A 12,614-nucleotide genomic window follows, 5' to 3' on the forward strand; every position below is an offset into this window, starting at 1 on the left:
ACCGTCCCCCTGGCAACTGCAGTGATGACTTTAGTATAAAGTTATTGTAGCCATGTCATGGTATTTTCTTAAGGACTGTTTGTTATTAATGAGGGAGGAGGGGGTGGGGTAAAATCGTGGAGACAGGTTAAATCATTTTGTAAGCACTGGGGAGAGACTTTAATTTGGCTTAGGGGAGAGATATACAAATTAAGTATTCTGTATTTATTTCAAATACCCTCTGAACTCCAAATCCCACTGGCGTGTTTAATAGGCATGTTTTGTTTTGTTTTAATTTAAAAAAACCTGGCCAAAATCACACCATATGTCCTTGCCAGAAACTTTAAAAACAACAAAACAGAAACAGAAAATTTAAAATTTCTGACAGTCCTTGAACACATTGTTTTTAAGAAACTGCTTAAGAAATTAGCTGTTTGTTTTTGTGATAACTCTCACTCCCGTGCTGTTCACTCGTTGCATTGGCTCCAATCTAAATTTGGTGTGAATTTAATTAAAAAATAAAATAAAGTCACACCCCAGCCACGCCCCTCCTCTGATAAATAAAGTACAGTCCCTTAAAACAATTCTATGGCGACTTGGAGTTTTCCATAATACCCACCACCCCCATGCATGTCTAACCCAGATTCCCATTTTCTCCTTTTATATCCCTCAATCTGTAATTAACAATGTTTAGCAGAGATAGCAGTGTTTTTGACTCCACGTGACATTGAACACACACACACTCGCACTCACAAAAACACACACAGGGTCGTGTAGCTTACAGCGAGCTTAGACATGTTCAGCTGTCATATATTCAGCAGATTATCAGAGCTGTCCCCTGCTGCCAAGGACGCTGTAGGCCTCCGTGTGTGTGTGTGTGTGTGTGTGTGTGTGTGTGTGTTCTCACTGATCAAGCAATATTGTACAAACCCTAGTAATATTATGTTACAGTTAAGTAACAACTTTGCTCGTATCTGTTAAGTACTTGCATGACACTGTACTGCAGGACATAATCATTATTGTTTTGAGCAGAAACAGATTCATTGTTCAACACCCCAGAAAAACATTTAAAAGATTGAGAAAGTGTTCTTTTCTTATTTTAACATCAGTGCAAGTGACTCAAATATAAAGTTCACTATTTGGCAGGACATCACCGCCCTCTACTGTCTACAGGAGCTACCAACACTCAAGGAAACATTTTGCACTTGAACTCTTTGCACTGAGTGCTCAGGAGGAGCATTGCAGTTAGTGGTGTCAAACTAATTATAACTGTACACACAGGCATTTAGTGGGAATATGTTTGCATTTGGTAACAAGTGAGTAGGAGTTATTGTTTCCTCTGAGACTCATTCAGGGCTTTATAAACTGCAATGATTAAGAAATTAGCTGCTTGTTATTTGTTTAAAGCTCTACTGTTTTATCACTGTACAGCACTTTAATTGTAATTGTGTAAGACTGAGCTCTACAAATAAAATCAAACAAACAAATTAGGGAAATAAATAATTAATACATAATTTTGTGTTCCTCCAACTATAAAGTCCACCTCAATCTATTTATTCCATCTCACTTCATTGATCTAATGTCTTGAAACATGCTCCAGGATGTCATGTGGAATTCAGTCAGCTGCCTCTTTGTGTGAACATAAACATGAAAGAAGGCAGTAATAAAAAAGTGACATTGTCAATACATCTCTACCTCAAATATGTATTTAAGAGTCGAGCTTTGTGGGCAGTTATTGTATTTATCCACTCTGGCCCTTTTGTTCAAGGTTAGTTCATGAGTGTGAGTGTTGTCAGGTCAGTCAATAAAACCAATCAACCTTGAATTGGCTCCATGCGATGCTGTCACTCCGCCCTGATGGCCACATTCACACAGCATCAATGCGCCAGAGGCAATCTCTCACTGTCTCACACACACACACACACACACACACACACACACACACACACACACACACACACACAGAGCTCATTAGGGTCGGGTCAGGCTCAGCATCACGTTGGGTAGCTGCCATGTTACAGCTACAGTCCTGTAAGTAATCCAGTTACTGTGACCTGGTGCTGTTGTAGAAGCAGCCTGGCAGTTTGTGAAGTTTAATTTAAAAATATTTTTTACTGTTTGGAAATGTGTAGCATGGTTTCCACTAACAATGGTTTAATTATCCAGAGTAATGTCATTGTTGTCAACCTATGATGAGATTCATATTATGCAGTTTTCTTTATGTGGCTCTTAAAGGAATACTTCACCCCCCAAATGATTATTGGTATATCAGTTACTAACCCTGCGTTACACTGAAATCATGCAGAAAACATTGTTTTTCTCAAATGCCTCCACGGTGATCACAGAATCCAGTAACTGAGAAAATTATTTTTGAATTGAAGTCATAGGGGTCCATGTTAAACAAAAGCGAAATCATATGAAAACATCTGTTTACAAACTCTCACACAACTTGTGGAGAAGAATCAACGTCTCATTTATCCAGTCGTATGGTCAGTACTTCCCAAACAGACAGCCCTTTCCAACAGGGTACTGAACAGAGAGTGAAACTTACCTATACTCTCTTCAGAGCCAGACAAAAACAGTAATTTTACCCCGCTGAACACAGGAGCTGCTAGTCTGCCACTGCCTCAGTTCGCTAGTTCTTTGTGTTACTCTGTGACTTTAGTGTTTTAGAGGGTTAGTTTGGATTCACCAAAGTCACACAATGTCACAAACAAACTACGGATCATGGCAGTAGCAGCTCCCGTGTTCAGCGAATAAAATTACTGTTTTTATCAATGAAGTCTGGCATTGAAGAGAGCACAACTAAGTTTCACTTTCAGTTTAATTCCCTGTCAGAAAGAGCTGTCTGTTTGGGGTGTAGTGAGCATACAAATGGATAAATTAGACTGGGATTATACTGGATGAGTTGGGTGATCATTTGTAAAGATATGTTCTGATATGGTTTTGCTGTTGTTAAATGTGGACCCCCTTACTTCAATTCATCAAGTATTTCCTCCATATTTGGATTCTTCATCCTGCATGGAGGCATACAAGACGTCACACAGAGTGAGTGACGGATATCTCTTGGTCACTTGGAGGATGAAGTATGAAAATCTGATAAATTCTATGCAGATATGCTTGAAATGAAACAATGTAGTATGACAAGTTGTTTTCACCATAGACACATCTATCTAGAATTAGGATCGTTTTCAAATAGTTTCTGCAACAGTTACTTTAAACACTTTAATTTTCCAACAAGACCACTAGATTTGTTTTCTAGCAGACAGACATTTCACAAAGAAACACTGTGGAATCAATAAATAAATAAGTACAAACAGGTAAAGGGTACAAGGAAAGAAAATAAAAGCTATAGAAAAAATAATAACATCACAGAGACCCAACAGCATCTTACACACACAGCAGCTGACCAGACAGCTAAGTAGGTACAGAGCCAGAGAAAGACAAGAACTATGGCCACTAAGGTTTCAGCGGCAGCCATGTTGGGTCCACAGTCCTGTTCCATGTTGGTTGTTATAGGAATACATTAAGTATTCAGGAGATTGTCCCATTAGTACATCTGACTATTCAATGATTAAAACAGAGGGCACCAAAATGACAGACATGTTTGTATCACTCCTACTTAAATGCTAGCTTATTTCTTTACCTTCTTACAGTAAATAGTACATGCTCATGTGTCTGCATAGAGCCTACTATCAGTCAACAGTACATCCTACTGTTATCATGCAAATACCACTCAGTATTACCTATGCCAAAGTGCTAGTGGGAAGACTAATCACATACTGTATGCTGCCACTCCATCATACACTGTGTAGATAGACACTGTGTATGTTAAAGTGGAGGTATGGAGCATTGGGGTCAAAGAATTAGAGACATATTGATGATTTCATTCGTGTTCTTCACACTTGACAGCTAATAGGACAATCTACCAAAACCTTAGAGTGTTCATTTATAAATACATTCACCAACTGAGCTTTTAGCATGTTGGTCTTCTCGCCCTGGTGACATTATGAAGGACAGTGTCACACATTTGTTCTAGAGAAGCAGACTGTGTGCCTATGATTCTGACTTGGGACACACAGTAGGTTGTATTGTTTTATACAGCATACGTCACATTTATAAATCTTTTTAAACTTTTAGTCTTTCTTAAAAGAACATTTGTGTGTCAGCTAGACACCTCATGTTACGCTGAGTTCAGGAAAAAAACTTTGTTTTCTCAAGTGCCTCCACGGTGAACAATCATAGGCGGCTGCATTTAACAACAGCAAAACTGTATCAAAACATCAGTTTACGAACTCTTACAGAACTCATGCAGTATAATCCAAGTCTCACTTATCCACTTTTATGCTCAGTACTTCCAAAACACATGCATTTTCACCAAAACCCTACTATTAAACAATTTTTCATAAACTGCCCATGCATGTGTGAGAGTTCATTAACAGAAGTTTTGATATAGCTTTGCTGTTGATAAACGTGGTCACCACTTCAATTCATCAAGAACTTTCTCCATTTTTGTATTCTTTGTTTATCATGGAGGCATACGAGAAAAACAACGTTATAAAAGTAACATGGAGTGAGTAACTGATAAACAATTGGTCATTTTGCGGGATAAGTATTCCTTCAAGCAAATTCCTACAAGAGCAGAGTGTACGATTTAGTGGCATCTAGTGGTGAGGTTGAAGATTGCAATCAACTGAACACACCTCCCCTCAAGCCTCCTTTTCCAGGTGTGCCAGAGAACCTGCAGTAATGTAAAAATGCAAATGGCCCTCTCTAGAACCAGTGTTTGGTCTGTTCTGGGCCACTATAGAATAATGGCCGTACAACAGAGCAGGCTCCAAGGAAGACACCTGCTCTCTATACAGATATGAAAAGAAACACTATTATTAGTTTCTTGTGATTAAATGAAAACATAGTTGTGAATATTATATAGCATTTTAGCCAATAGATCTCCCAAAATCATACACACTGCTCCATTAAATATTCTATGCTTTGCTTCATGAGTTCTTTATAATCTGCGCCACATTCTGCTGCAGGACATCGATTTGGTCAGAGAGGAGATATTGGAATAAACATATCAACCTGAACCACTGTGTGGATTGATGTGCAATAAACCAGCAAGCCTCTGAAAGCACATACTGCCAACTATTTATTCAGCATTTGCAGTGTTGGAGCCTAGGACAAATATCAAGCTGCAGACCAGTTTAACATCACAAGAATGAATCAACTGTCAAACATACTCGACTACTGACACACCATTTTCTATAAGGTCTGTTCCCAATGTAAATTTAAATCTGATCAAATCTGTTAACATCAACGGCATTTACTGTAGCTGCTACTGTAACAATGACTTGAGAGAGGGACCATCAAAATAAATGTTTGTGTTTTTCTTTTTCTTTTTTTACCTTTACAGCCAAACAAGCTTGGTTTCACAGTAAAGCTGACAGTTAAAATCAATTCATTTTGACTGTGGGGTCATCCTTTAATGGGTTAAGTATTTTTGCATTTTTGCTACATACTGAGGTGAGTTCACAGACCACGGAGCAGACATAAAAAAATTTAAACACCACTTTTTTTCCACGTTCATTTTTGATGTAAAATCAGACGTCTATATATGTTTTTAGCAGATTTCAGCAATTTGATGTGATATCCTTTAATTTTTGGAAATACATTAAGTGCTCTAAATAGATTTCATGGGCTTTAATGTTACCAAAACATTTACCCAAACATGTCAACTTTCCATTTAACATTAAAAAGTGAAAGTCTCCTATGTAGCTGCAGTGAAGATGTTTCGAGCTGAAGATTCCTACTGTATACAGCAGCTCTGTCCGTTGGCATCTTTGGAGCGCAGACACAGTTTAGGTTTGTAGTTTTCCAGGTACAGCAGCTGCTTGGAGTTGAACGCTCCACGGCGCTTCCTGACGACATGAAAGAGACATTACACTTTACACAAGAAACAATATTTCTGAGAGCAGTGACAGCTGTGTGAGCAGTTACAGGAATGGTACTGAATATGGCACATTAGAAAACAGAGCAGTTGTTTTGTACATTTGAGTCAAATGGAGAGCAGTGGAATCAGTGTTTTGTACTTACAGTCTTATGAAGTGCACAGCATCTTCATATTCCATCCCACACTCAATTAGAGCCACCGCCACCAACACAGGAGCTCTGAGGACACACAGTGAATAGATTTTAAAAAATGTTCAACCATCTGTTTGGACAGCAGTCCTGTATGAAGCACAGACATTAAAACTGTGTTTCAACTCAGTTTGTGCTCTGCCTAGACCTCTGACTGGGCCCGAAAAAATCAGGCTCGGCCCCACATGAACACACACACAGCACTTCTGGGCCTGAGCCCGAATGAAAACCTGAATTTGTACATAAAAAAATACTATATTTTGTATATTATGATATATGTTTTTAATAAAACATTTATCACAAGCTGAGGGCTGACATGTTAACAGGTTCAGCAGAGCGGGCTGCACCCCTTGGTGCATTTAATGCACACAGTGGTCTGTGACAATGTGACGCTCAGATAATGATCACCGCTCTTTGCTGCGTGTTACACACATCTCTCCCACTGCCGGGGAGGCAGAAGCAAACCAAGTCACCTTGCAGCCCCTCCTGTTTCGATTTTTCCGTCCCTCTCACACACACTCTCTCTCCCCCGTCAGTTCTCCACTATATTGTTCCGCTGTTCCATCACTTCCCATCTCTCAGTTGCAGCCCCCTCTTTTCTCCCCCTTTCCCTCTCGATGTAGTGCACTGAAACTCCTGCCTAAGTCCATTAATGCACAAGAACTGCCAGTTTCATTTAAAAAAAAAAACGGAAAAAAAAAAACACAAGTAAATTGACGAGAACCCGAACCAATTTAAGACCAGGGAAATAATGAGGAATTACATCCTGGCCAAGCCCTAACCCGGCTTGGGTCGGGCCCAATCAGGCTCCGGCAGTGAATCAAAGCTCTAGCTCTGACGTTTGACTTCAGCTTTCCATTCTATCAAGTTCATGGCAAATTTTGCTTTGGGACCCTGTAGCTACACATCAAAGTGACATGGCAGTGGCTAGTATTGCTTTGTTCATTTTGAAAATCTAGTACCACAGATCTTTAGAACGTGCAACATCACTACGACTGCTGAGGAGGAAACTGTTACCAGATTCATAATAAACCATGGTCGAATTCACCACAGTTAGTATTACTGTTTCAAATTGCACTTATCATTAAACCATGTGTCATTACCGCGCTTTGAAAACCTTGCAGTAAAAACTGCCCAGCAACAATCAAAGTTAACAACAGTCTCCTAGAGGCATGGTCACATGATGCCATTTTAATATTAATGCACATGTGGTTTCCATATCGCTACATAAGGTATTGGCTGTTTTATTATATTAATGTTTTGCAAACAAAAAGTGCACAGTGCTGCTAATTTTGTTTGTGGTTTTCATTATAAAGCCTGGTGTTTATCAGTACTTTTTGCACATTTTCATTCACATTCACATCTTTTCACAACTACTGATAATACTGATGAATGTGAAAATTTTGGTCGCTGATATGAAATTTTCATACCGTTTAATCTTTAAAAATTGATAATGAATGTCGGGTTAAAAAAAATAAAAATTCACTAAACTGACGGGTCATTAATTTATTTTGGCAAGTTGTTCATATGTATTAAACACTACACGTTAAATCCTGTGTTCAGTGCATACTAACCGTCCTAATCCAGCAACACAGTGCACAGCCACACAGCTGCCAGGCTCGTCTCTGAACTTTGTCTGTAGCAGAGTCAGCCAATCATCAACCACCTGGTCTGGGGGGGCGGAACCATCGTCAAACGGCCAATCCTGGTGGGAGATATCAAGTCTTTACCTGAGCTCATCATTTTGGCATCAACATGTTTTCAAATGTTAACATTTTTTTCATGGTTATGACTAAACTGACTGAGTGTCCAGAGTCTAGCTTTATTCCTCTTACTTGTAGTGCTATTTAGGCTTTGCTTTTTTTCATTTGTTTGCTCAGTAAATAAGCAGACTTTATCTGGTGTGTATCTATGTTACTTACCAAGACATGTATACCCTCTTGTTCCACTGGTGTCTTGTCATATGTAGCGGCACACACTCTCACCAAGGTGTTTACTCCATATGCCTTCAGATCCTGCACAGCAAAACACACTGATTAACAAAGCACACTGCTGGTGCTTCCTCTATGACTAAAAGAAAATGAATGAAGGGTTTAAATGAATTATTAAAATGTGTGCTACCTCTATAAACCTTCCCAGTTGTGCATTGGTGGGGTTGTGCGTAATGAGGAATCTCAGGCAGTCATAAGAGATCTCCACCGGGGCCGGTCGGTTCATTTTTAGACGCTCAAAGGTTTATTAATGCAGAATAAAAGATCTGAAAAGTTCTGTGCTTCAAAGACAGATAGACGGGGTCTTCTTCAAACGAATCAAAGCAAAAATCTTCTGATTATTTAAAATTTAAAAAAGCAACAAAAAAAACTTTGCACTAAAAGAAAAACTACTTAAGGACGAAAAAATGCAAAACCACTTCGCAATTAATTTCACTAATTAAAAAAAAAAAAAAAGGACAAAAACAATATGACAGACCAGCTTCCTGGGATAGAAATAGAGGGGTAAAAAATCTAAACTTTTTGGCAATGAAGGAAAAACTAAAATTGGCTTGGTTTTAAACAAAAAATTAAAATCTAACAGATTGGGATCAAAAAGAATGGAGAGCAGACACCCACAGTCGGAAAAAAAAGAGGAAAAAAAAAATAAAGACAGAAAGAAGATCTGTCCTTCCTTTCTTTCAAATCTACTAGCCCATTCAGAGAAGACAAATCAGAGCAGAAGAAGGAAGGAAAAGCAGGAAAGGAGAAGAGCTGTGAGGAAACTCCTGGGATAAAACTGAAGCCTCTCCTACTCCCCAGGACAGGTGACAGGCTGAAGGTTGGCTTGTCTTCATATGGGTTGAACAGGATGGCAGTAAGGACCTATGAGGACATGGAGATGGTCTTTGAAGTATCCTTCCACTGGTTATTGCTTGGCTCTTCATTATGAATATAAGCCTTTTGTCTAGGTCTGTGGTTAACACAAGCTTAAGAGACATTGACGTTTTATTATACAGCATAAAATATGACTGTAAATACCCCACTCATAAATTTTGAAGCTTTTAGGTGTCTTCAAAAAGGCGGCTGTTCACAAGTGGCTAATGAGACTGCAGAACATCAACACGCCAAACACAGCTTTACAGCCTTTAGGTGGCGGTAACGTTATGTGATGTGACCATGGTGTAGTTTGTTTATAGCCTTAAGGTAGCTTTTTACTTCTGGCGATTTACATCAAAAATCACAATCACAGTTTCAAGGCCTGAAAATGTCATAAAATTATGTCATGGTATTTTTAGTAGGGTATTTTTTGTGTGTAATGATTTGTTACAGTAACCTTCTATGTAATGTGACATAATGGCAAATGTATGTTCTGTAGCTGTCGGCGTTACGTAGCACTAATGTGTGGATGTGTGATGTTGTGTTTACCATCATGTATGTTTCTCCATTTCCTCCCTGCGCTCTGTCTCGCCCTTCGTGTGTGTTAGCTAGCTGAAATTATGTTTGAATGGAATATGAATCTGATGTGTTTAAAAAGTGGCAGGCAAATGGGGAAATAAAAAAGATGTTATTATAAGTCATTGGCAAGTCATGGGTAAAAATTCTAAATTTTGTCCAGGAACATGTGCAAAACATGTTAGTATCATAAATGTTTGTTTGCCACAAATCTTATTTTTGCAACAATCCAAAAGCCAATGGGAATTTGCCAGTAGCTTTTTGTCTAGGTAACTCCCAGGCCCTGGGGACCATTGTGTCATAATCTGCCTGTGCCTCTACTATCTATCTGCTGCCCACTAGGGCTGTCAACGAATATTCTAAATTCGAATTTGAAAAAAAATGGACCTTCGAATGTGAAAATTGATATTCGATTGTGGAGAGAGAGAAAAAACACCACCGCAGCTGTCCTCTTTGCAAGTGGGCGTTGGCATCAGACGCGCATTTCTCCATGCTGGTCGACAAGCGGTTCTGCTCCCAGCTGTTGTCTCCGTCACCCGGCTTGACACATTCGCTCGCGGCTCGCGCAGAAAATAGACCAGACGCCGAAACGATCGCTGCAGGGCGCGAGCCGGTCACGGTCCGGTGCTTCGAGGCTATTCGCAGCGCTTCCGCGGGCGGTGTGGTCACGGGTCAGAGAGGGGGGGCGAGCGAGAGGTCCGCGGTCGTTTATAACGTAATGTTATAGATAATTGTTTTATGTGTTTTAATGTGTAGGTATGTAAATGTTTTCAAAGACGTTTATGTTGAAATAAAAATACCTACAGGTAGTTGTTTCATATACAAGTATGTTTCCTTGTATTAGTTTGCCCTCTTGTGGACATAATGCGGAAAAAAAAAATATTGGAATGGTTCGAACCTGAGTTATTTTTAGAAGGAATATTCGAACGTCACTTTTGAGCAATTTTGACAGCCCTACTGTCCACAGACTGTGCCATGGTTAAAATGGAAAACCTTTTCATAATATAGCTGATTAAGCACACAACCAACCTTTCTGCTACACACCTGTGTGCGTCAATGGCAGTGTTTGCGCCTAGCTGGTGTCTCCTGTTCACTTGTCCACAATAAGCAGCAGGTGCTGGGCTTGGCAAAACTCCCCTCCGAGCCTCGCAAACGCCATACATGTGCAGCCTAAGAGAGCCGGAGTAAAGCATTTCAAGTGTTAGCTGCTAATATGCACAGTATGAAAAGATGGGACTATGTTGCAGTGACTCGTGGTCAAATACTCACTGTGATGAGAGCTGAGGAGATGGTTCATTGAGCGGACACAGGAAAATGTGACGGCTCCGGGATGTAGACACACCATTGATGATGATGATGCTTTTCTGGGTCCTGGCTGACAACGGCCCGCTAGCTTGTTGCTAACCTGCTGCGTAAAGTAAAACATGTTAATATTGCTCTGCTAACGTTGGCTCGCTTTCTGTAACGTCAACCTCCCTGTCCACACGTAACCACTGGCTAATGTGTCCATATAGAGATTAACTCATAAGGCCTGATAAAAATTAGACATCCACCAAGCAGCTTGGGATATTCTACCTGATTTTACATCGAGTTTGTCGTGACATTGTTACGTTATGCAAATGAAAATAACTGAGCATTTCAAAGCTAATGTACAATGTTCAGTTAGCTGAACTGTATCAACAGCCAGAGTCTGCTTTTGCACCTGTGAGCTGCTGACCGTAATAAATCAACAGTTAACAGTGCAGTAAAGCGTGGAGATGATTAGAAGCATAATATCTAGTCACGGCTAGCGAACCGTAACAGTGTATGCCTTTTCAGAAACATCCCGCTTGGTTAACTTTAGCTAGGTCGTTGTTTTAACGTTAAATTACAGCTAACGTTCACTAGCTTGACGTTAACGTTACTGGTGGCTGATTTTCAACACTCATACATTAACGCTACTGTACATACTATAAATGCTACAACATATCCAGTCTAGGACAAAATTATTTAGAAACTACCTCACTGGACTCATCAGCAACGCCATCTGTCATTAGAGGCTCCGCCGCCAGCCAGGTCATGTAAAACCAGGTCAACAACCATGTTCCCTTAATAAACAGAAAGCTAACACTTCCAGGCTAAAGCGGTCGCCGGTTTTCAATAACAACCAAATGACAGCGGATACAGCGGCCTTGCTAACACAGCTAACCTTAGATAACGTTACACATTAGGAACACCTTCTTACGTCGACGTTAAAAAACAAACGACTGTCACGGCTACTTACAAAACACAGTAGTTTCACGAAAAATCCAGACGCTTCTAGTGAAAGAGAAGAGTCTGCGAAGGAGACATGTTGAACAGAAATGTCGAGTTAGCCGCAAAGAACAACGCCACTTCCGGCTGCAAGCTTTCAACAATAAAAGACATTAAAAAAAATACATATTGGATTGTCTCGTAAAATCACGACTTTTTAATTTGTAAATACACTTCCGGTACTATTCAGCCTGTCTGCTGCTAACTTGACGAATTAAGACAGTGCTTAAAAATTACTCTGCTGAAATCTCACTTCACATTATGTTGCTTTATTTTATTTTTTTTAAAGTGCCACTTAATGCTTTTGCAGTATTGTGAGCAAGCCTAGGTTTAGTCGGGAATGCAGGTGACACCTTAATTGACTGGTGTTGACGTTATCTTTTCTCTACATGACACTTTGTATTAATCCAGACATAACTGAAAATTCTAACGGTCTCAATAACATTTACTTAATAAACTGTATGAAATCATAAGGCTGCAAGCAGGCAAACTGGAACTGTCAGACTGATACTGAAGGCATTGCTGCCATCTACTGTTTGCACAAGTAAATCTACCTAGCCATATACAGTACAGCAAGGATCCTCAACTTGCTCTGCCTGGGGGCCACTTTTACAAAATGAAAGGAGTCGAGGGGCCAGTTGCAGCAGCCCCGCACATGTACACGAGGGCGCATGAGGACATTTGGGGCTGAGCCCAGACCTCTGTTGGGGGGTGCAGTGGATCTTCCCCTCACACTTTACTCTTTGATAAACAAGCTCTAATTTGATGCTTTTTTAATGC

At 39.9% G+C, this 12,614-nt stretch overlaps 1 protein-coding gene across 5 annotated transcripts; it reads right to left on the minus strand.

Moving 5' to 3' along the window:
- Window positions 1-5,115: 5,115 nt before the first annotated feature.
- Window positions 5,116-11,919, minus strand: LOC126401284 (protein tyrosine phosphatase type IVA 2-like). 5 transcript variants are annotated; one of them, XM_050062454.1, is made up of 8 exons: window positions 11,806-11,919; window positions 10,812-10,947; window positions 10,587-10,712; window positions 8,239-8,972; window positions 8,040-8,132; window positions 7,692-7,822; window positions 6,073-6,147; window positions 5,116-5,897 (listed from the first exon to the last, which is right to left on the minus strand). In XM_050062454.1, exons 4-8 carry the CDS (start codon window positions 8,332-8,334, stop codon window positions 5,786-5,788), a joined length of 507 nt encoding a protein of 168 aa, XP_049918411.1. In that variant the 5' UTR covers window positions 8,335-8,972; window positions 10,587-10,712; window positions 10,812-10,947; window positions 11,806-11,919; the 3' UTR covers window positions 5,116-5,785. The 5 variants fall into 5 exon arrangements, with proteins under 5 accessions (XP_049918411.1, XP_049918412.1, XP_049918413.1 ...); XM_050062455.1 differs by having other exon boundaries at window positions 10,812-10,950; XM_050062456.1 differs by lacking the exon at window positions 11,806-11,919 and adding an exon at window positions 11,543-11,735.
- Between the last annotated feature and the right edge of the window lie 695 nt (window positions 11,920-12,614).

This window comes from Epinephelus moara, chromosome 14, assembly GCF_006386435.1.
Source record: "Epinephelus moara isolate mb chromosome 14, YSFRI_EMoa_1.0, whole genome shotgun sequence".
Taxonomy (NCBI): domain Eukaryota; kingdom Metazoa; phylum Chordata; class Actinopteri; order Perciformes; family Serranidae; genus Epinephelus; species Epinephelus moara.